Here is a 23,047-nt window from a genome sequence, read left to right on the forward strand (position 1 = left end):
TTTTTTTTTAAATTCAAATATCAGTTTTTTTAATAAAAAATAAAAATTCCAAAAATCCTTATATTATTTACAAAAAAACTATTTTACAATTGTCGATTCATATAAAATAAAGAAAATTAGACATTAAGATAGACTTTAATATAAACAAGTGTAAAAATAAAAAATTGTGTGCATTAAATTACTGAATTGAATTTGGAAATTTTCAATTAATTCCTTCCAGTATTTGAATTGGAAATTAGAGAGAAAATTTCGTATGACAATTTAAACGCTTAGATTCTTTATTTTTTGCTGTAGTTGACTCAAGGAATATCTGCAAAAAGAAAAATTATACATTGCATTTGTTTCTTTCTATATTAAATAAAATATCAATTATTTTAAATTTAATTTTTAATTTAATTAAAAAAATTAATTGTTTCAAGTAAAAAATATAAATAAATATAATTTTTTTTAAATGAAATCAAAATCAAATAGAATAGAAAATATTTTCCAAGAATATAATTTGTTTTTTAAATGTAAATTAAAGAAACGAAACGAACAGAAAACAATTTTTTTTCAGGTAAAGAATATAATTTCTGTTTTAAATTAATTTTTAAAAAATTAGGGCTGAGATTTAAATAATAAATAAATTTATTTTAAAGAAAGAAAAAATAAATAAATTTTTTACAAGTGAAAAAATAAGTGGAGTAAAAGTTGAATTTTTCTATAAATACTTAATAAAAAAAAAGTGACGAGTAAATGAAAATGTAAAAAATTGATAAATTATTTTCAATAATTAGGTGCGAATTAAAAAAAAACTGAATAAAATAAAAAATCATATTACCGAAGAGACGCTGCATTTTGTCTTCGATTTTTCTCATGATCGGCGACGGTTCTCTCAATATTTGGCAACAAGAATTTTATTAATTCGAAATTAACCTCGATCAGAGAAGTTAAAAATTCAAAGGACGATTTTACACTGAACGAAAGGAAATTTTGCACTCCATTCAATATCACATTGTAAAATAATTCGCTGAAATCATTTTAAATTATTAATGTTACATATAAAATAAAAACTAACAAAACATTTTAAAGAAAAATTTTCTTCCAAATAAAGAAGCAAATTAAAAAAAGGAAATATACATAATTAAAATTAAATTTTTGTTATAATGAAAAACAAGTGAAAAGAAAAAAATATAATAAAAAGAAAAAAACAAATCATTTAATTAAATTAATAAAACAAATTTAAAAGAAAGGAATAACATTAAAATGAAATTTTTATCGTAAAATTTCGTTAAAATGAAAAATTGAAAAGAAAATTTGAGAAAAAAACAATTAAAAAAAAGAAATAAAATTAAAACGAATTTTTTATTATAAAATTTCGAATCGAAAATAAAAAAAAAGAAGAATTGAAGAGGATATAATAAAACAAAAAATTATTAACTGAATTAATAAACCAAATTTTGAAGTTAACGAAATAAAATTAAACTTCAATTTTTATTATAAAATTTCGTTAAAAAGAAAATTTGAAGAAAAACCAATTAAATGAACGAAATAAAATTAAAATGAAATTTTTATTATAAAATTTCGTTGAAATAAAAAAATTATTAAAAAGAAGCACTGGAGAAAAAATAATTGAAAAGAAAGAGATAAACAAATTAATTAATTAAATTAATAGGAAACAAATTTAAAAGAAAGGAATAAAATTAAAATTAAATTTTTATTGTAAAATTTCATTAAAATAAAAAAATTATTAAAAAGAAGCACTGGAGAAAAAATAATTGAAAAGAAAGAGATAAACAAATTTAAAAGAAAGAAGTAAAATAGAATTTTTATTATAAAATTTCGTTAAACAGAAAAATAAAAAAGAAACAAGGAGAAATTAATTTAAAAATTATTAAAAGAAAGAAACTGAAAGTATTTGATTAATTAATTTTTCTCAAATATTTAGAACAAACCTCAAATTTGGATTTTCCTTGTAATGTTGATTCAATAAAACATTTTGTATAAAATCAATCGTTTGCTGTCGATGCGGATGTAAACTGTGTACTTTCATATAACAACGAATCACATTCGGCGTGGAAATTGTAATTATTAATTCAGACACATATTTTGGATAAGCAGTTCCTCCCTTCAATAAATTCCTCAATAGTATCATTACCTGAATAAAAAAAAATTTATTTAAATACATAAACTTTTTTTAAAATTTTACAAACATTTTCAAAGTTTAAATAAAAAAATTCACTATTTATTTACTCAAATTAATTAATTAAACAAATAAAAATAAAAACCGGATAGGAAATTTTTCAATATTATATTTTGAATATTTTTTAATTATTTTTGAATAAAATTTATCACTCACCAAGAAACAATGTTTATGAGTCGTATTATCAGTGGGTACAACAATAAAATTATCGGACAATTTTTCAAAAATAATTCGACTAAAATCACGTTTCGCCTCGGAGAAGCATTTTAATAATGAATCGGCAGCTTTAAAATTATTTGGACTCAATTCAGTGATTAAAACCGGTAGATATTGATCGAAAAGATCTCTAATTAATACTTGTAGTGACATATCAGAATTAACGTGAAGATTTTCAATTCCCAACATAATCATGGAAAATATTTGTTTCGCCATAATTGTCACATAATTTAGAGAAGCATTTTCCATTGGCAGAGCAACTTTATTTATCAATAGTCGAAGCATATTGTTCCCTTGATTCTAAAATAATCAAATATAGTTCATAACAATAATAATGAATAAAATAATATTTTATGACATAATTTCATTGAAATTTTCATTTTCATTCACCAAAACCACTTAAATAATATTAATGATAATTATTATTGTCAAATTAATTTTACAAGGCCTCGAAAAATTAATTTCACAAAATATTCTATATTTACATCGTTTTTTTTTGCCAATTTGAACAAAAAAAAAAAATACAAATTAATTATTATAATTATCTATAATGTAAAAGTTTATAATTTTTAGTGAAATTATGTTTTCTTTTCTCATTAACATACCCGATTGTACATTGTTGGTGCACAGCATATAATTAATGTTCCTATACATCTGTAAATCCAAAAGGCAACTTTCGATGTAATATTCTCTTTATTTAATGGTAACAAAATCCATTTGTCGATATTTTTAAAGAATTCTTTACACTTTGTGTCGAATTGCATTTTTTCGTGTTCGCTCTGAAAATTGATGTTATATTTTTAGAATTCCTTTTTATTTTTGGAATTTAAAAAAAAATTCAATTACTATTAAAATTTATATTTTCAATCACTCACATTTAAGTTATTTCGTTTCGCAGCCAATGCCATGATAAAGTCAATAATCGGTTCTTTTGATTCTTGATTAAATACCAAAATCTCCCTCACCATCTCCAAATCCTTAATGTATTGCATTAAAATTTTCGAATCGTCTTCAGGCGAAAAATTCAAAATACTGCTACGAATCCAAATCTAACGAAAATTCATATTGAAAAAATCATTTTAATTAATTAATTTATTAATAGAATAAAAGTATTAATTAATATAATAAAATATTGATTGACTAATAAATAAAAAGAAAAATTTGAAAGGAAAAAAACTAATTGCCTAATAAATATATAAAATAAAAAAAATAATAAATAACATATTAATTGTGACGAGAAAATTAATAATAAGTAACAAAATCTCTATTTTAAAAATATTGTTTTTACTAACTTGAACGGCAATGAGATCAAAATCCGTGACTTCTGTTTTAAGCGCTTGAACTGATGAGTTTTTATTTAAAATAAACGAGAGGTACGATCGAGAGAATCTGAAATAATAGTTTTTCGTTTAAAAAAAAGGGAAATAAAAGTGGAAAAAATTGGAAATAAAAAAAAATACCTTGCGTCTTTTATGTAAAACGATGTGAAATGTTTAAAAAGACTTGCAGCTGAATGCTTGTATTTTCGCGCAATCATTGGATCCTTTAATGCGTCTATTGTAAAAAATACAGCCAATTTCGTTAAATTTAGATAAAAATCGCCAATTGTTGGATCGAGGACTAATTGTCGAATTCTACAGACGACGTGACACCACAAAGCGTCCAATACTAATTTCACGCCACCTAAAACATAATTAATAATTCATCAATATTTAATAATTACTAATAATATTAATAATTCATTAACATTTAATTTTTTTAAATTTTTTAATTTGTTTTTTGCTAGTTAATAATTCATTAATATTTAAAAATTAATTAACATTTTTAACAAAATTAATCAATTTTTTTTTTAGAAATTTGCTTCAATCGCTGAAAATATCAAATATTTATAAAATTATAAATTTAAATATAAATAATAAACGAATTAATATAAAAATTTGTTTTTGTATAATTTTATCTTTTATGTTATATAAATTTTTGAAAGAATTTTTCGTTTTAATGTCCTTAAAAAAATTTACCCTGATTAGCGTCCGTATTTGTGATTTGATGGCATTTTTGAAAAATTTCTATCAGAATTTGAGTCAAATTGCCAAACATATGTCTCGAACAATCTGAAAAATAGCGATCAATCCATCCGCCAATTAAAATATGTTCACCTTGATCATATTTTTCACTTGTACGCACAATTGTATTTAAAACATCGACATACGCTGTCATCATATTCGCTGAATTTTCATCTTTTTGACAGCAAATCAAATTCACCTGAAATATTTTATAATATTATCTTAATCAAAAATTAAAATATCTTTTGAATTTTTCCATTTTCAATTTTTCAATTTTCAAATTAAAAACTAAAATCTTTTAGTATTAAAAGTTTAAATAAGTAAATACTTTTAAAGTATTTTATTATTTTTATTATTATTATTATTATTCTTACTATTATTGTTGATTTTATTATATAAATTATTTTAAAAGTAGAAAAAATGAAAAAAACATTACCCCAGTTGTGAAAGTGTCTGAAAAACTGCAGAAATTAATTCTCTGCTCTTTAAACAATAACAAAACGGCGAGTTGTGACTTCCAAATTAAATTACATTTCTTCCCATCGAGTTTAATCCATTCTGATATCGATGGCAATAAATTCAACATAACCGTACACTGAAACATATTTAAAATTTTTATTTTCACACAAATTAATTTGAAACTAAATAAAAGTATTCCATTCCTCAAAAATTATAATTCATATAGAAAAAATTGTATTATACTTCTTTTTCAATTAAAAAAAAGCTATTTGTTTAGATTTTTTTCGTTTAGATGAAAATTTGTTTTGTTTTAGAAAATAAAATTTTTTCTATGAAAAAATAGATGCTATTAATTAAAATAAAATATTGATTAAAAAAACAACGGAAAAACTTACGACACTTTCGGTATCAACAGTTACGGCCAAAGTCAAAAATAGAGAGATAAAATTATACATTCCGGACACGGAATACGTTTGTACTTTTGTTTTTGTTAATTTGGAAAATATTCGTCCCTTCATCTGATTCCAATATTTCGGATCGTTTTGATTTTTACGCAAAAATGTACCTGTGAAATAAGAGCAAAAAAAAAAATTGAGACGAGAATATTTGAGAAACAAAAGCAATTATTTGTCTCCTAATAATAAGTAAATATTAATAAAGATTTCTTCAATTTACCCAAAAATCGTAAAAACATTCCGTAACTAGACTCTTTGCTTTGCTCAAAATCATTTTCCAATCTCTCTCTAATTTGCTTCAAAATATCGGCTGGCGACTTTCTGTATTAAAAAAGTAACAAAATAGTTATTGATCAAATAAATTAAATAAGAAATATTATAATAAATTAATTAATTAAATAAAAATTATTTAATAGTCAGATTTTAGAATAAAAAAAAAGTAGTGGACAAATTACTTTTCAAGGGATAGCGACCAAGGACCGGAAGTTTGCAAAAGAAATGGTTGATCCAGTCGTCGATGAAAACAATCCCACAAAAATGAAAGAATTTGTATTCTCGGCTGCCACCACTCTGTCGATATAATTCGCAATAATGGAATCATTATTTTCAATTCCTCATCAATTTCATCTCTCTCGCCATCCTTTCCGCCTTTATTCACATAGGCCTTTAAAATCCTTTCAACTTGCTCATAATTCTCCTTCACCTTTGAAATTAATTTCATTTTAATTATTTTTTATTTTCTTTATTATTTTTTTTTATTAATGTAATTTAATTTAATTATTTTTTATTTTATTTTTTTTTTTTATTAATTTACTTTAATATAATTACTATTTTTTATCGAATATATTAATTCAAGAACTAAATATGTAATTAGTTACTATAATTAATTTATCGATAATCGAATATATAAAAAATTGTTAATTTATCAATAATCAAATATATAAAAAAAAACATTAATTTAACATTAAAAAAGAGACTTAAAAATTATTTTAAAAAAAAAATAAATTCAATACCCGTATGGAACGTGATTGTAGATAAAAACCATCGTTATCGTAACCATAAAGCAATGTCATGTGATAAATCAACCATATTGAAAATAATTCCGTATTAATGCAATCAGGTAAATTGCTCTCCAAATTTTTTAGCCAACTTGCTTTTTCCTGTGCTCTGTTTTTCAATAGAAGATCATTTAAAATAAGATTCACGTAATCCCAAAAGTTCTGTAAGCAAATTTAAGAAAATAGAATTAACATTTTTTTGAATAATAAATAAAACTAATCAAAATGAATAAAATTCTTGAATAAATTAAAATTCTTAAAGAATAAAATCTTGAATAAATTAAAATTCTTAAAGAATAAAATAATAAGTAGTAAAAAAAGTTAAAAGTTAAAGTATGTAAAAAAAAAGTTAAAAACAGTATTTTTTTAATATCAACTTTTATAATTGATTATAGAAATTAAAAACAAATTATTATCTAGAAATAATTAAAAAATGTTTTTAATAAAGAAAAATTTCGAAATAAACCTTTGAACCTCTTTTTGCAGCATAATCGTCAATGAGAATTTGAAGCATAAGCCATAATTCTCGAACGCAGGTACAACTGTAAGGTGTTTTCATCTTTAATTCTGATAATGGAATCTAAAACAGATTTTTTTTTAATTAAACAATTAATTATTTCATTTGAATTAAATTAATTAAGTAAAATTAAAGACAATTGAATCAAATTAAGATCAAATCGAATCAAATTAAATCAAATCAACTCAAATTAAATCAAATTGAATTAAATTAAGAAAAATTGAATCAAATTTAATAAAACCGAATCAAATTATATCAAATTAAATCAAATTTAATAAAATCTAACAAATTAAATGAAATTGAATAAAATCGAATCAAATTGAATTAAATGGAATCAAATTAAATTCTTCAAAAAATTAAGAAGAAAAATTAATTAAATTAATTAAAATTATAATTCACAAGACTAATTACCCTTGCAAATATTTTCATCGACATGTAAATCAAATCATTAACAATAAGCTCGAAAGTTTTGTCCAATTCATCCGCAGGTTCATTTATCGAATTTTGCCAAGAAACATTCCGAGCATAAATTAACGTCACATAGAGCCATCTTAATTCCAAATGCATATGATAAACGTGAAATTCAGGTTGAGAACACTGTAAAAATTAATTACTTAAAAACATTAATTTGGAATTAAAAAAGAAAATTATAAATGAAGAGAAAAAAAGTTATTTCTATTATTTTTTTTCAAAAGAAAATTAAAATTTGAATTATTTTATATTCATAATTGAAAATACTCTATTTCCAAGATGTGAAGCTGCGTAGTGAAATATTGAATCAGGAATACTTTGCAAACGACTGCAAAAACGACAAATTGTACTTAAAAGTTCTTCCAAATCGTCTTCTATTTCATTGCTAATTGCCTTCAATGACGAACTGTTCCATTTAATACTGAAAACAATTCATTGGAAAAATTAATTTCAATTTTGCGGAAAAGATTATTTGAATTATTAATTATTAATTAATAATTATTAATTATTATTTATTAAGACTAATTATTAATTATTATCTGTTAAGATCAATTATTAATTATTAGGATTATTAGAATTTTCCAAACAAAAAATTTCGGGAAAATTAGAGAAAAATTAGAAATAAGGAAATAATGGTAATTTTAAAAAATAGAGAAAATATTTGTCTTCTGTTGCTTTTTAAAGATGGAAAAATTTTTTTTCTTACCTATTTAAATATGAGCGAACGTACGTTATAAATTCGCAAACATGTTTTCTGAGGATGTAGAAATCTTCATTGTTCTTCGACAATTGATTAACGTTATTATATTTTTCTTTTCTGATGAACTGCTTTAAGGCCATTCTGTAATAAATTTCGCAATAAGAAAGCAGCAAATGAAATTAAATTGAATGAAACTCAAAAGTTTTTTCTTTAAACAGAATTAAAATAAAACAAAATTAAAAAGAAACAGAATTAAAATTAAATTAAAACAAAATTAAAATAAAATAAAATAAAATTGAAATAAAACAAAATTAAAATAATAAAAGGAATTAAAATAAAGCAGAATTGAAATAAAATTAAATAGAATTAGAATAAAATTAAAATAAAAAAACAGAATTAAAATAAAGTAAAATTAAAATAAAACAGATTAAATAAAAATTAAATTAGAATTAAATTTAAATTAACTAAAAATTGATTCTAAATCAGTGACAGTTAAAAAAAACATTTTGTACAATTTATCATAAATAATTATATATGTTGATCGATTATAAAAAGAAAAAATTTATACTCACTCCATGCAATTGATATAATGTTTAAGATTTAAAATTGCCGTGGCACTTGGCACCAAACAGTCGAAAAGTCTAACCTGCTCATCGGAAAATAAATAATTTCTCTTTGGAATAAATATGTTTTCCACTTCTTTCGCAAATAAACCTGTATTATTTAATTGCCAATCGGCGAAATTAATTTTTCCGCTACAATTAAATGTACAATCGTAATCGTCCATCTGGAATAATAAAAACAAAAAAAAAATTGACAGAATAAGCAAAAAAATATTTCACCAACGTGTCTACATAGGCAGAAATTTTAATTAACTGTAAAACTAGTGTGAATATATTCGACCTTTTTAAATAATATTCAACCATTTAAGAAATAATTAATCCCACAGTTCTTTTTTAATATTTAAATATAAACAAAGTGTTGAAAAACTTTTTTGACATTTTTTTTCTCGTTATTAACTGGCGCCAAAACAATTCGTAGCAGACGACACAACAAGATCGACTAGAAACAGGAGGGCCAACTTGGCGGTTGATTATTTACTTGTTTACAATCGGACTTTTAAGTTGGACCTACTGTTTAGTCTTGAAGTTATCAGGGTTGAGAGCGCGTGAAATTGCTCTCCTAAATTAAGTGATTTTTGTTCGGTTTTCTGAAGTAAATAAAGTCAAATACCGAGGCATTTTACTTCAAAAGTTTTATACACAGTGTATTTTTGTAAAATACATATTTTACCTATGAAAAAACCAGGAATTTTACTTCAAAAAAACATCGAGTGATTCTACTGCACAACCCTGGTTAGTACCGCTTGAAGTTGGCGCTTAGTTGAAGGACCTGAAGTTGAAGCACTTCAAGTTACATTTGAGATTTTGAGGTTAGTTTCTATAAACATATATTTTAAGTTTTGTTTTGAAATCATTTCGACTTGTTTACTTCCCTTACTGCGTGGTAACAATAAAATTTTAACATAAGTATTTTGTGAAAAATATCTAAAGCAACAGAAAAAGTGGAAAAAGTATTTAAATTATAGTAATTCCCCGCCATAAGCAGACAATTTACCACGTGACTTTGAAACCTTGCCTAGCAGCTGTTCAGCTGTCAAAATTCTTTTTCCACCAATCGAATTGTTATCCTTTTTCTTTTGTTTTACAACACAAAAAATTGCACAAACAACCCCTCGGGAAAAAAATGACACTATCTGAACAATTGGACAGAGGTAGACGAACGATAAACGTGAAACTACGAATTTAAACGATTTAAATACATTGATAAACAAACAAAAAGTGATGTCGTCGTACTTTAAAATACTTGCGAGTCAAGAAAAAAAACAACTTCCTAGTATCAAAACAAAGATTTCGATATAACAGTTAACCTAAACGTTCGTCAAACGTTCACAACTGGTTCGTGAATAACAGACATTATACCAGTATGAGTCAGCTTTTTAATAAACACGAAATTATTTATTATGAATTATGAATATCAAGTTGAGTATACGATAAAAGGTGTAATTGACAGAATTGAAAATTTAGTGAATTTAGAAATGCTTCTGAGTTAGCAATGATGCCTCAGTTAAAAGGTTTGCCAGTTTTTATCTTTCCACACAGTATCAAATTTTACATGGATGATCAGTCGTCACATAAACAAGTTTTAACCCTCTACAATCCCTACGATTTTCGTCTTAAATTTCAAGGTACGTCATGTTTTCAATTTTCAATATAAAATATGAAGAAAATGTACGAATTTCTAAATAGTTTCAAAATAATTAAATGTCTGCGAAGAATTTTTTATTAAAATTCTTTAAAATAATTAAATTTCTGCAAAAAAATCTGATAAATTATGGAAATAATTAAAATCCGTAATTACATTCAAAAAGGATGAAAAGTTCGTAAATTGTACGATATAATTTGGAGAATTTTAGAGAAATTACAAATGATTGCAGAAATTCAATTATTTTTAAAAGTAAAAAAATTCTTCGCAAAAATTCAATTATGTTCAAAAAATAAAAAAAATTCTCGTCAAAATTTCAATTATCTTTAGAAATATTAAAATTCTTCTCCGAAATTCAATTATTTTCAAAAAAATCTAAAAAAAACATTGTCAACATTTCAATTATCTTTATAAATAAATAGCAAAACTCTTCGACAAAATTCAATTATTTTCAAAAATTTTAATAAAATTCATTACAAAAATTTCAATTATTTTCATAATTAACAATATTTATCAAACGAATTCAATTATTTTTTAATGTAATAATTAATTAATTAATTAATTCGAAATTGAACGGAAAAATAAATTATTTTCCTTTTAGTTTGTCTTGAAAAATCTGCACAACGTGACAAGTATACAGTTGTCGATTCGGAAGGAACGATAAAAGCAAAATGTTGCATCGATATTGTAATTCGACATATTTCAGCTGTTCCTTCCAACTGTAATGTTGTCGATAGATTTAGTATAGATGTTGAAGCATATCCAACGAAAATGGTAAGAAATTCGATAACGATTTTTTAATAATTTGCAAAACTAAATTTTAAAATGTAATTTATTTTCCATTTTTCAGTTTGCAGGGAGGCAAATAGTCACTGCAACATTACTCAGTACCAAAGAAAGTGTCGGAAGAGAAACTCCGGATATTGATACATTTCAACAATTTCCAAGAAGTGAAACGAAACATCAACAATCATCGTATGCTTTGATCGCACAAAATCGACCTGTTGATAGTAAGTTTCAATATTTTATAAATTCTTTTCAATTCTTATAGAAATTTTCACCTATTTTCTCTATTTTTCAATTTTTCTTTTCTTTTTTTTTTTAATCAAATTTAAAAAAAAAATTAAGTAATTAATTAATTTTTAAATTAATTTTCAGGAGGAACGAATTATGTGGCACTAATAGCAGCATTAGTTTGCATGGTTGGATTATTTCTTCCCACTGAAGGTGATAAAAATCCTAATATACCCGAGTACCTTCATCTAACGATAAATATTAAAATTATTCTTGCATTTGTACTAGGTAAGTTTAGAAAAAAAGGACTTTGGAATTTTTTAAAAAATTAAAAAATTGGATTATTATAGGGGAACATAGTCTAGGTCGGCCACTTTTTTGACTTTTGTTTATAACTTTTTTTTAAAAATGAATTTGGACAATTGAAGTATATGGTTGGAAAGTCCTGTTTAATAGGAACATCTTTTCTGTACAAAGTAAATTGATTGGTTTAAAAATGAAAAAGTTATAAAGATTTAAAAAAAAAAAAATTTGTAGTCCAGGTTGGCCATTACAGTCAAGGTCGGCCATGTTTAAAATTCAAAGGGCATTAATCGTTAAAAAATAAAATAACATGTTTGGAGTTACGGAAAATTGATTCTTTATTGTTTACAGCTTGTAACTTAATGAAATAACAAAATAATAACAATAAACAATATAAAAAAATAAATATAAATAAAAAAAAATTTTGCACTAAAATATTAATAAAATTAAATAAAAATATTAATAAGATGATCAATTATATTATGAGTTATACAGAATTGCAGTTTTTACAAATGAAGTAGCTCGTCCTCATCTTTGCGCATTTTAAACACATAGTGGCCGACCTTGACAGTAAGTAACATTACCGAATTGTTGTAACCATAAAGAAATACGTTTCGGGATTCGATTTTTTACTTTGTTTTTCTTTCAACCATGAGTCCCACAAATTTTCTGCATACTTGCCTTGACGATTCAATTTGTTTTTTATCTTTTATTAATGGTTTTTCACATTATGCACAAAACTTTTTTTGAGCTTTTTTTGTACCGACGTCACAGAAAACACAATTTTCGATTTTCCGAAAATGTAATTGAACAAAAAGTTAGGTTACACTAAGACAAGCTTCGACAAGCATGCGCGTAGGTGGCGCTAGTGAACTTGTCCAAAAAATCGCGATGGCCTACCTAGACAGTAGACCAACCTTGACTACATTCCCCTACTCCAATTAAAAATTAGACTTTTACAAAACGATTATTAATTAAAAATGACAGGGTTCCTACAGAATCTGGAAATCATGGAAACCATTAAAATGGTATGGAATTTTTAAAAGGCTTCTGGAAATTAGGGAAATCATGGAAAAGGCCTGGAATTTTTAAAAGTTTTTAAATTTTTTCTGTTTTCCATTTTTTCTCTTGAATAGAAATTCAAATAATAATAAAGCTAAATGGCATAAAAGAGAAGAAAAAATGTTGAATTTTATGAAATTCGATTTTTCGGATTTCTGATAATTTTTAATAATTTTTGATTTTTTACCAAAGGGTGGAGACTATTGAATAAGTAAAGTATTTTCCAAGAGCACAAAAATAATGAAGCTAAATCCAATAAAAAAGAAGAAAAAATGTTCAATTTTAAAAAATTCGGGTTTTCAAATTTTTTATAATTTTAGATTTTTTACTAAACGGTGGAGACTTTTTAATAAGTAAAGTGTTTTTGAAGAGCACAAAAATAATGAAGCTAAATCCCATAAAAGAGAGGAAAAAATGTTGAATTTTAAAAAAATTCGGATTTTTGAATTTTTGATAATTTTCGATAATTTTAGATTTTTTACCAAAGATTCGAGACTATTAAATAAGTAAAGTATTTTCCAAAAGCACAAAAATAATGAAGCTAAATCCCATAAAAGAGAGGAAAAAATGTTGAATTTTAGGAAATTCGGTTTTTTGAATTTTTTCGAATTTTTGATAATTTTAGATTTTTTACCAAAGATTCGAGACTATTAAATAAGTAAAGTATTTTCCAAAAGCACAAAAATAATGAAGCTAAATCCCATAAAAGAGAGGAAAAAATGTTAAATTTTAAGAAATTCGGATTTTTGAATTTTTGATAATTTTCGATAATTTTAGATTTTTTACCAAAGTGTCGAGACTATTAAATAAGTAAAGTATTTTGCAAAAGCACAAAAATAATGAAGCTAAATCCCATAAAAGAGAGGAAAAAATGTTGAATTTTAAGAAATTCGGATTTTTGAATTTTTGATAATTTTCGATAATTTTAGATTTTTTACCAAAGTGTCGAGACTATTAAATAAGTAAAGTATTTTCCAAAAGCACAAAAATAATGAAGCTAAATCCTATAAAAGAGAGGAAAAAATGTTGAATTTTAAGAAATTCGGATTTTTGAATTTTTTCGAATTTTTGATAATTTTAGATTTTTTACCAAAGATTCGAGACTATTAAATAAGTAAAGTATTTTCCAAAAGCACAAAAATAATGAAGCTAAATCCCATTAAAGAGAGGAAAAAATGTTGAATTTTAAGAAATTCGGATTTTTGAATTTTTGATAATTTTAGATTTTTTACCAAAGAGTCGACACTATTAAATAAGTAAAGTATTTTCCAAAAGCACAAAAATAATGAAGCTAAATCCCATAAAAGAGAGGAAAAAATGTTGAATTTTAGGAAATTCGGTTTTTTGAATTTTTTCGAATTTTTGATAATTTTAGATTTTTTACCAAAGATTCGAGACTATTAAATAAGTAAAGTATTTTCCAAAAGCACAAAAATAATGAAGCTAAATCCTATAAAAGAGAGGAAAAAATGTTGAATTTTAAGAAATTCGGATTTTTGAATTTTTTCGAATTTTTGATAATTTTAGATTTTTTACCAAAGATTCGAGACTATTAAATAAGTAAAGTATTTTCCAAAAGCACAAAAATAATGAAGCTAAATCCCATAAAAGAGAGGAAAAAATGTTGAATTTTAGGAAATTCGGTTTTTTGAATTTTTTCGAATTTTTGATAATTTTAGATTTTTTACCAAAGATTCGAGACTATTAAATAAGTAAAGTATTTTCCAAAAGCACAAAAATAATGAAGCTAAATCCCATTAAAGAGAGGAAAAAATGTTGAATTTTAAGAAATTCGGATTTTTGAATTTTTGATAATTTTAGATTTTTTACCAAAGATTCGAGACTATTAAATAAGTAAAGTATTTTCCAAAAGCACAAAAATAATGAAGCTAAATCCCATAAAAGAGAGGAAAAAATGTTGAATTTTAGGAAATTCGGTTTTTTGAATTTTTTCGAATTTTTGATAATTTTAGATTTTTTACCAAAGATTCGAGACTATTAGATAAGTAAAGTATTTTCCAACAGCACAAAAATAATGAAGCTAAATCCCATAAAAGAGAGGAAAAAATGTTAAATTTTAAGAAATTCGGATTTTTGAATTTTTGATAATTTTCGATAATTTTAGATTTTTTACCAAAGTGTCGAGACTATTAAATAAGTAAAGTATTTTGCAAAAGCACAAAAATAATGAAGCTAAATCCCATAAAAGAGAGGAAAAAATGTTGAATTTTAAGAAATTCGGATTTTTGAATTTTTGATAATTTTCGATAATTTTAGATTTTTTACCAAAGTGTCGAGACTATTAAATAAGTAAAGTATTTTCCAAAAGCACAAAAATAATGAAGCTAAATCCTATAAAAGAGAGGAAAAAATGTTGAATTTTAAGAAATTCGGATTTTTGAATTTTTTCGAATTTTTGATAATTTTAGATTTTTTACCAAAGATTCGAGACTATTAAATAAGTAAAGTATTTTCCAAAAGCACAAAAATAATGAAGCTAAATCCCATTAAAGAGAGGAAAAAATGTTGAATTTTAAGAAATTCGGATTTTTGAATTTTTGATAATTTTAGATTTTTTACCAAAGAGTCGACACTATTAAATAAGTAAAGTATTTTCCAAAAGCACAAAAATAATGAAGCTAAATCCCATAAAAGAGAGGAAAAAATGTTGAATTTTAGGAAATTCGGTTTTTTGAATTTTTTCGAATTTTTGATAATTTTAGATTTTTTACCAAAGATTCGAGACTATTAAATAAGTAAAGTATTTTCCAAAAGCACAAAAATAATGAAGCTAAATCCTATAAAAGAGAGGAAAAAATGTTGAATTTTAAGAAATTCGGATTTTTGAATTTTTTCGAATTTTTGATAATTTTAGATTTTTTACCAAAGATTCGAGACTATTAAATAAGTAAAGTATTTTCCAAAAGCACAAAAATAATGAAGCTAAATCCCATAAAAGAGAGGAAAAAATGTTGAATTTTAGGAAATTCGGTTTTTTGAATTTTTTCGAATTTTTGATAATTTTAGATTTTTTACCAAAGATTCGAGACTATTAAATAAGTAAAGTATTTTCCAAAAGCACAAAAATAATGAAGCTAAATCCCATTAAAGAGAGGAAAAAATGTTGAATTTTAAGAAATTCGGATTTTTGAATTTTTGATAATTTTAGATTTTTTACCAAAGATTCGAGACTATTAAATAAGTAAAGTATTTTCCAAAAGCACAAAAATAATGAAGCTAAATCCCATAAAAGAGAGGAAAAAATGTTGAATTTTAGGAAATTCGGTTTTTTGAATTTTTTCGAATTTTTGATAATTTTAGATTTTTTACCAAAGATTCGAGACTATTAAATAAGTAAAGTATTTTCCAAAAGCACAAAAATAACGAAGCTAAATCCTATAAAAGAGAGGAAAAAATGTTGAATTTTAAGAAATTCGGATTTTTGAATTTTTGATACTTTTCGATAATTTTTGATTTTTTACCAAAGAGTCGACACTATTAAATAAGTAAAGTATTTTACAAAAGCACAAAAATAATGAAGCTAAATCCCATAAAAGAGAGGAAAAAATGTTGAATTTTAGGAAATTCGGTTTTTTGAATTTTTTCGAATTTTTGCTAATTTTAGATTTTTTACCAAAGATTCGAGACTATTAAATAAGTAAAGTATTTTCCAAAAGCACAAAAATAATGAAGCTAAATCCCATTAAAGAGAGGAAAAAATGTTGAATTTTAAGAAATTCGGATTTTTGAATTTTTGATAATTTTAGATTTTTTACCAAAGAGTCGACACTATTAAATAAGTAAAGTATTTTCCAAAAGCACAAAAATAATGAAGCTAAATCCCATAAAAGAGAGGAAAAAATGTTGAATTTTAGGAAATTCGGTTTTTTGAATTTTTTCGAATTTTTGATAATTTTAGATTTTTTACCAAAGAGTCGACACTATTAAATAAGTAAAGTATTTTCCAAAAGCACAAAAATAATGAAGCTAAATCCCATAAAAGAGAGGAAAAAATGTTAAATTTTAGGAAATTCGGTTTTTTGAATTTTTTCGAATTTTTGATAATTTTAGATTTTTTACCAAAGATTCGAGACTATTAAATAAGTAAAGTATTTTCCAAAAGCACAAAAATAATGAAGCTAAATCCCATAAAAGAGAGGAAAAAATGTTGAATTTTAGGAAATTCGGTTTTTTGAATTTTTTCGAATTTTTGATAATTTTAGATTTTTTACCAAAGATTCGAGACTATTAAATAAGTAAAGTATTTTCCAAAAGCACAAAAATAATGAAGCTAAATCCTATAAAAGAGAGGAAAAAATGTTGAATTTTAAGAAATTCGGATTTTTGAATTTTTGATACTTTTCGATAATTTTTGATTTTTTACCAAAGAGTCGACACTATTAAATAAGTAAAGTATTTTCCAAAAGCACAAAAATAATGAAGCTAAATCCCATAAAAGAGAGGAAAAAATGTTGAATTTTAGGAAATTCGGTTTTTTGAATTTTTTCGAATTTTTGATAATTTTAGATTTTTTACCAAAGATTCGAGACTATTAAATAAGTAAAGTATTTTCCAAAAGCACAAAAATAATGAAGCTAAATCCCATTAAAGAGAGGAAAAAATGTTGAATTTTAAGAAATTCGGATTTTTGAATTTTTGATAATTTTAGATTTTTTACCAAAGATTCGAGACTATTAAATAAGTAAAGTATTTTCCAAAAGCACAAAAATAATGAAGCTAAATCCCATAAAAGAGAGGAAAAAATGTTGAATTTTAGGAAATTCGGTTTTTTGAATTTTTTCGAATTTTTGATAATTTTAGATTTTTTACCAAAGATTCGAGACTATTAAATAAGTAAAGTATTTTCCAAAAGCACAAAAATAACGAAGCTAAATCCTATAAAAGAGAGGAAAAAATGTTGAATTTTAAGAAATTCGGATTTTTGAATTTTTGATACTTTTCGATAATTTTTGATTTTTTACCAAAGAGTCGACACTATTAAATAAGTAAAGTATTTTACAAAAGCACAAAAATAATGAAGCTAAATCCCATAAAAGAGAGGAAAAAATGTTGAATTTTAGGAAATTCGGTTTTTTGAATTTTTTCGAATTTTTGCTAATTTTAGATTTTTTACCAAAGATTCGAGACTATTAAATAAGTAAAGTATTTTCCAAAAGCACAAAAATAATGAAGCTAAATCCTATAAAAGAGAGGAAAAAATGTTGAATTTTAAGAAATTCGGATTTTTGAATTTTTTCGAATTTTTGATAATTTTAGATTTTTTACCAAAGATTCGAGACTATTAAATAAGTAAAGTATTTTCCAAAAGCACAAAAATAATGAAGCTAAATCCCATTAAAGAGAGGAAAAAATGTTGAATTTTAAGAAATTCGGATTTTTGAATTTTTGATAATTTTAGATTTTTTACCAAAGAGTCGACACTATTAAATAAGTAAAGTATTTTCCAAAAGCACAAAAATAATGAAGCTAAATCCCATAAAAGAGAGGAAAAAATGTTGAATTTTAGGAAATTCGGTTTTTTGAATTTTTTCGAATTTTTGATAATTTTAGATTTTTTACCAAAGAGTCGACACTATTAAATAAGTAAAGTATTTTCCAAAAGCACAAAAATAATGAAGCTAAATCCCATAAAAGAGAGGAAAAAATGTTAAATTTTAGGAAATTCGGTTTTTTGAATTTTTTCGAATTTTTGATAATTTTAGATTTTTTACCAAAGATTCGAGACTATTAAATAAGTAAAGTATTTTCCAAAAGCACAAAAATAATGAAGCTAAATCCCATAAAAGAGAGGAAAAAATGTTGAATTTTAGGAAATTCGGTTTTTTGAATTTTTTCGAATTTTTGATAATTTTAGATTTTTTACCAAAGATTCGAGACTATTAAATAAGTAAAGTATTTTCCAAAAGCACAAAAATAATGAAGCTAAATCCTATAAAAGAGAGGAAAAAATGTTGAATTTTAAGAAATTCGGATTTTTGAATTTTTGATACTTTTCGATAATTTTTGATTTTTTACCAAAGAGTCGACACTATTAAATAAGTAAAGTATTTTCCAAAAGCACAAAAATAATGAAGCTAAATCCCATAAAAGAGAGGAAAAAATGTTGAATTTTAGGAAATTCGGTTTTTTGAATTTTTTCGAATTTTTGCTAATTTTAGATTTTTTACCAAAGATTCGAGACTATTAAATAAGTAAAGTATTTTCCAAAAGCACAAAAATAATGAAGCTAAATCCTATAAAAGAGAGGAAAAAATGTTGAATTTTAAGAAATTCGGATTTTTGAATTTTTGATAATTTTTGATAATTTTAGATTTTTTACCAAAGAGTCGACACTATTAAATAAGTAAAGTATTTTCCAAAAGCACAAAAATAATGAAGCTAAATCCCATAAAAGAGAGGAAAAAATGTTGAATTTTAGGAAATTCGGTTTTTTGAATTTTTTCGAATTTTTGATAATTTTAGATTTTTTACCAAAGATTCGAGACTATTAAATAAGTAAAGTATTTTCCAAAAGCACAAAAATAATGAAGCTAAATCCCATAAAAGAGAGGAAAAAATGTTGAATTTTAAGAAATTCGGATTTTTGAATTTTTGATAATTTTCGATAATTTTAGATTTTTTACCAAAGTGTCGAGACTATTAAATAAGTAAAGTATTTTCCAAAAGCACAAAAATAATGAAGCTAAATCCTATAAAAGAGAGGAAAAAATGTTGAATTTTAAGAAATTCGGATTTTTGAATTTTTTCGAATTTTTGATAATTTTAGATTTTTTACCAAAGATTCGAGACTATTAAATAAGTAAAGTATTTTCCAAAAGCACAAAAATAATGAAGCTAAATCCCATTAAAGAGAGGAAAAAATGTTGAATTTTAAGAAATTCGGATTTTTGAATTTTTGATAATTTTAGATTTTTTACCAAAGATTCGAGACTATTAAATAAGTAAAGTATTTTCCAAAAGCACAAAAATAATAAAGCTAAATCCCATAAAAGAGAGGAAAAAATGTTGAATTTTAGGAAATTCGGTTTTTTGAATTTTTACGAATTTTTGATAATTTTAGATTTTTTACCAAAGATTCGAGACTATTAAATAAGTAAAGTATTTTCCAAAAGCACAAAAATAACGAAGCTAAATCCTATAAAAGAGAGGAAAAAATGTTGAATTTTAAGAAATTCGGATTTTTGAATTTTTGATACTTTTCGATAATTTTTGATTTTTTACCAAAGAGTCGACACTATTAAATAAGTAAAGTATTTTCCAAAAGCACAAAAATAATGAAGCTAAATCCCATAAAAGAGAGGAAAAAATGTTGAATTTTAGGAAATTCGGTTTTTTGAATTTTTTCGAATTTTTGCTAATTTTAGATTTTTTACCAAAGATTCGAGACTATTAAATAAGTAAAGTATTTTCCAAAAGCACAAAAATAATGAAGCTAAATCCTATAAAAGAGAGGAAAAAATGTTGAATTTTAAGAAATTCGGATTTTTGAATTTTTGATAATTTTTGATAATTTTAGATTTTTTACCAAAGAGTCGACACTATTAAATAAGTAAAGTATTTTCCAAAAGCACAAAAATAATGAAGCTAAATCCCATAAAAGAGAGGAAAAAATGTTAAATTTTAGGAAATTCGGTTTTTTGAATTTTTTCGAATTTTTGATAATTTTAGATTTTTTACCAAAGATTCGAGACTATTAAATAAGTAAAGTATTTTCCAAAAGCACAAAAATAATGAAGCTAAATCCCATAAAAGAGAGGAAAAAATGTTGAATTTTAGGAAATTCGGTTTTTTGAATTTTTTCGAATTTTTGATAATTTTAGATTTTTTACCAAAGATTCGAGACTATTAAATAAGTAAAGTATTTTCCAAAAGCACAAAAATAATGAAGCTAAATCCTATAAAAGAGAGGAAAAAATGTTGAATTTTAAGAAATTCGGATTTTTGAATTTTTGATACTTTTCGATAATTTTTGATTTTTTACCAAAGAGTCGACACTATTAAATAAGTAAAGTATTTTCCAAAAGCACAAAAATAATGAAGCTAAATCCCATAAAAGAGAGGAAAAAATGTTGAATTTTAGGAAATTCGGTTTTTTGAATTTTTTCGAATTTTTGCTAATTTTAGATTTTTTACCAAAGATTCGAGACTATTAAATAAGTAAAGTATTTTCCAAAAGCACAAAAATAATGAAGCTAAATCCTATAAAAGAGAGGAAAAAATGTTGAATTTTAAGAAATTCGGATTTTTGAATTTTTGATAATTTTTGATAATTTTAGATTTTTTACCAAAGAGTCGACACTATTAAATAAGTAAAGTATTTTCCAAAAGCACAAAAATAATGAAGCTAAATCCCATAAAAGAGAGGAAAAAATGTTAAATTTTAGGAAATTCGGTTTTTTGAATTTTTTCGAATTTTTGATAATTTTAGATTTTTTACCAAAGATTCGAGACTATTAAATAAGTAAAGTATTTTCCAAAAGCACAAAAATAATGAAGCTAAATCCCATAAAAGAGAGGAAAAAATGTTGAATTTTAAGAAATTTGGATTTTTGAATTTTTGATAATTTTCGATAATTTTAGATTTTTTACCAAAGAGTCGAGACTATTAAATAAGTAAAGTATTTTTCAAAAGCACAAAAATAATGAAGCTAAATCCCATAAAAGAGAGGAAAAAATGTTGAATTTTAAGAAATTCGGATTTTTGAATTATTGATAATTTTTGATAATTTTAAATTTTTTACCAAAGAGTCGACACTATTAAATAAGTAGAGTATTTTCCAAAAGCACAAAAATAATGAAGCTAAATCCCATAAAAGACAGGAAAAAGTGTTGAATTTTAAGAAATTTGGTTTTTTAAATTTTTTCGAATTTTTGATAATTTTAGATTTTTTACCAAAGATTCGAGACTATTAAATAAGTAAAGTGTTTTTAAAAAGCCCAAAAATATTGAAATTAGATTTAAAATTTCACTGGAATTTCGTAAAAGTTTGACCTGAAAATCATGGAAAAGGTGTGGAATTTTAAATTCGGATTTCTGTAGGAATCCTGAATAACAAAATATTTTTTTCTATATAAGAAAAATAATAAAAGAAATTTTCTTTTTTTCTAGGAATGGTAACAATCATTACATTAAGGCTTTAATGTAAACAAAAAAAGTGAAAAATAAATGAAAAAAAAGTCTACATTAGCTTCTATTGAAATATAATTATTTCAATGGATAAATCCCATCTCTTTAATCTCAGGTGTCAAATAAAATTAAGAAAAATATCTCAAAACAAAAATTTTTACTCAAAAATTTTTTAAACATCGACTTTTTACAAGGCTTTTTTCGACTGATAGAATGGAATTTAATGTACAACATTTAAATGCGAATATTTATATATTTTAATCGTAATATTTCAAGTGCTGACTGTTGATATTTGTCATTGTCCCATTTTTTTTTTTTTGTATTTGATCTCTAATATTTAAAAAAAATATGTGAATGTACACTGTAAAAAGATTATTTTAAATTTTTTCTTATTGAAAGTAAAAAAAAGGAAAATTCAGAGAAAACTTGATATTTTTATCGATATAAATAAATAATAATCGACGTAATGAAAATTCACAAATTACTAATTTTGGTATGTTTCTTTAAAAAAAAAACTGTAGAGTTATTAGAAAAAAAGAATAATGACAAGAAGAAGTACCTCGTTCCTTTAATTAAAGGAATTTAATGTATTACAGTGATACAATTTTTTTTTATTTCTATTTGTATAACTTTTACAAAATATACTGTGAATGTTATTGTACTTAAAAAAAACGAAGTAATTTATTTTCCTTTTCAATAAATCTAAAAATATAAAATTAGGAAATTTTGAAAACAAAATTTTCGAATTTATTATAAAATAGAACAATTAATATTATTAACGTTATTAATTAAATCGAAAAAATTTAAAGAATATTTTTAATTATTAAATAAATATTTATTTAGTCTAATAAATATTTAATTAATTATTTTATTTATTCCACAAGAAATTCAACAATCGGTTAACACTACAAATTGGAAATACAAAACAGTTTGCTAATTAATATTATTAGGTACATATTTGTTTGTTATTAATTACTTTTGAAAAATTTAAATTTTGGTTGCAAAAAAATACAGACAAATCTCACGAATTTTATTCGTTTTGACATTAAAACTTGTCCAATATTCCAGACAAATGGACAGCCAATCAAATTTGTTCATTTTGTATAACCGTTGATTTGTGTGAATGTGCCTTTA

The 23,047-nt window shown here is 23.4% G+C and overlaps 2 protein-coding genes across 3 annotated transcripts; one reads left to right on the top strand and one right to left on the bottom strand.

Moving 5' to 3' along the window:
* Positions 1 to 46: 46 nt before the first annotated feature.
* Positions 47 to 12,403, bottom strand: LOC122506123 (protein MMS22-like). 2 transcript variants are annotated; one of them, XM_043618121.1, is made up of 20 exons: positions 12,385 to 12,403; positions 8,694 to 8,908; positions 8,128 to 8,262; positions 7,689 to 7,842; positions 7,362 to 7,547; positions 6,900 to 7,013; positions 6,389 to 6,595; positions 5,831 to 6,078; positions 5,596 to 5,696; positions 5,316 to 5,485; positions 4,898 to 5,056; positions 4,417 to 4,660; positions 3,859 to 4,081; positions 3,691 to 3,787; positions 3,274 to 3,447; positions 3,004 to 3,177; positions 2,339 to 2,698; positions 1,935 to 2,137; positions 821 to 1,009; positions 47 to 310 (listed from the first exon to the last, which is right to left on the bottom strand). In XM_043618121.1, the coding sequence occupies exons 2-20, from the start codon at positions 8,906 to 8,908 to the stop codon at positions 262 to 264; spliced, it is 3,402 nt and encodes a 1,133-aa protein (XP_043474056.1). In that variant the 5' UTR covers positions 12,385 to 12,403; the 3' UTR covers positions 47 to 261. The 2 variants fall into 2 exon arrangements, with proteins under 2 accessions (XP_043474056.1, XP_043474055.1); XM_043618120.1 differs by lacking the exon at positions 12,385 to 12,403 and adding an exon at positions 9,025 to 9,184.
* LOC122506125 (motile sperm domain-containing protein 1-like) lies at positions 9,283 to 21,945 on the top strand. The gene is made up of 5 exons (XM_043618123.1): positions 9,283 to 10,369; positions 10,988 to 11,160; positions 11,237 to 11,396; positions 11,545 to 11,688; positions 21,896 to 21,945. Exons 1-5 carry the CDS (start codon positions 10,237 to 10,239, stop codon positions 21,925 to 21,927), a joined length of 642 nt encoding a protein of 213 aa, XP_043474058.1. The 5' UTR covers positions 9,283 to 10,236; the 3' UTR covers positions 21,928 to 21,945.
* The last annotated feature ends 1,102 nt before the right edge of the window (positions 21,946 to 23,047 follow it).

This window comes from Leptopilina heterotoma, unplaced genomic scaffold, assembly GCF_015476425.1.
Source record: "Leptopilina heterotoma isolate Lh14 unplaced genomic scaffold, ASM1547642v1 Lhet_397, whole genome shotgun sequence".
Lineage (NCBI taxonomy): Eukaryota > Metazoa > Arthropoda > Insecta > Hymenoptera > Figitidae > Leptopilina > Leptopilina heterotoma.

Coding starts and splice junctions, on each gene's coding strand:
- LOC122506123 (XM_043618121.1), bottom strand. CDS start 8,908: ATGGACGATTACGATTGTACATTTAATTGTAGCGGAAAAATTAATTTC. Junction 5,057..5,315: donor CTGTTGATACCGAAAGTGTC/GTAAGTTTTTCC, acceptor AATATGTTTCAG/TGTACGGTTATGTTGAATTT. Junction 2,699..3,003: donor CACCAACAATGTACAATCGG/GTATGTTAATGA, acceptor TGATTATTTTAG/AATCAAGGGAACAATATGCT.
- LOC122506125 (XM_043618123.1), top strand. CDS start 10,237: ATGATGCCTCAGTTAAAAGGTTTGCCAGTTTTTATCTTTCCACACAGT. Junction 10,370..10,987: donor TTTTCGTCTTAAATTTCAAG/GTACGTCATGTT, acceptor TTTTCCTTTTAG/TTTGTCTTGAAAAATCTGCA. Junction 11,397..11,544: donor ACAAAATCGACCTGTTGATA/GTAAGTTTCAAT, acceptor ATTAATTTTCAG/GAGGAACGAATTATGTGGCA.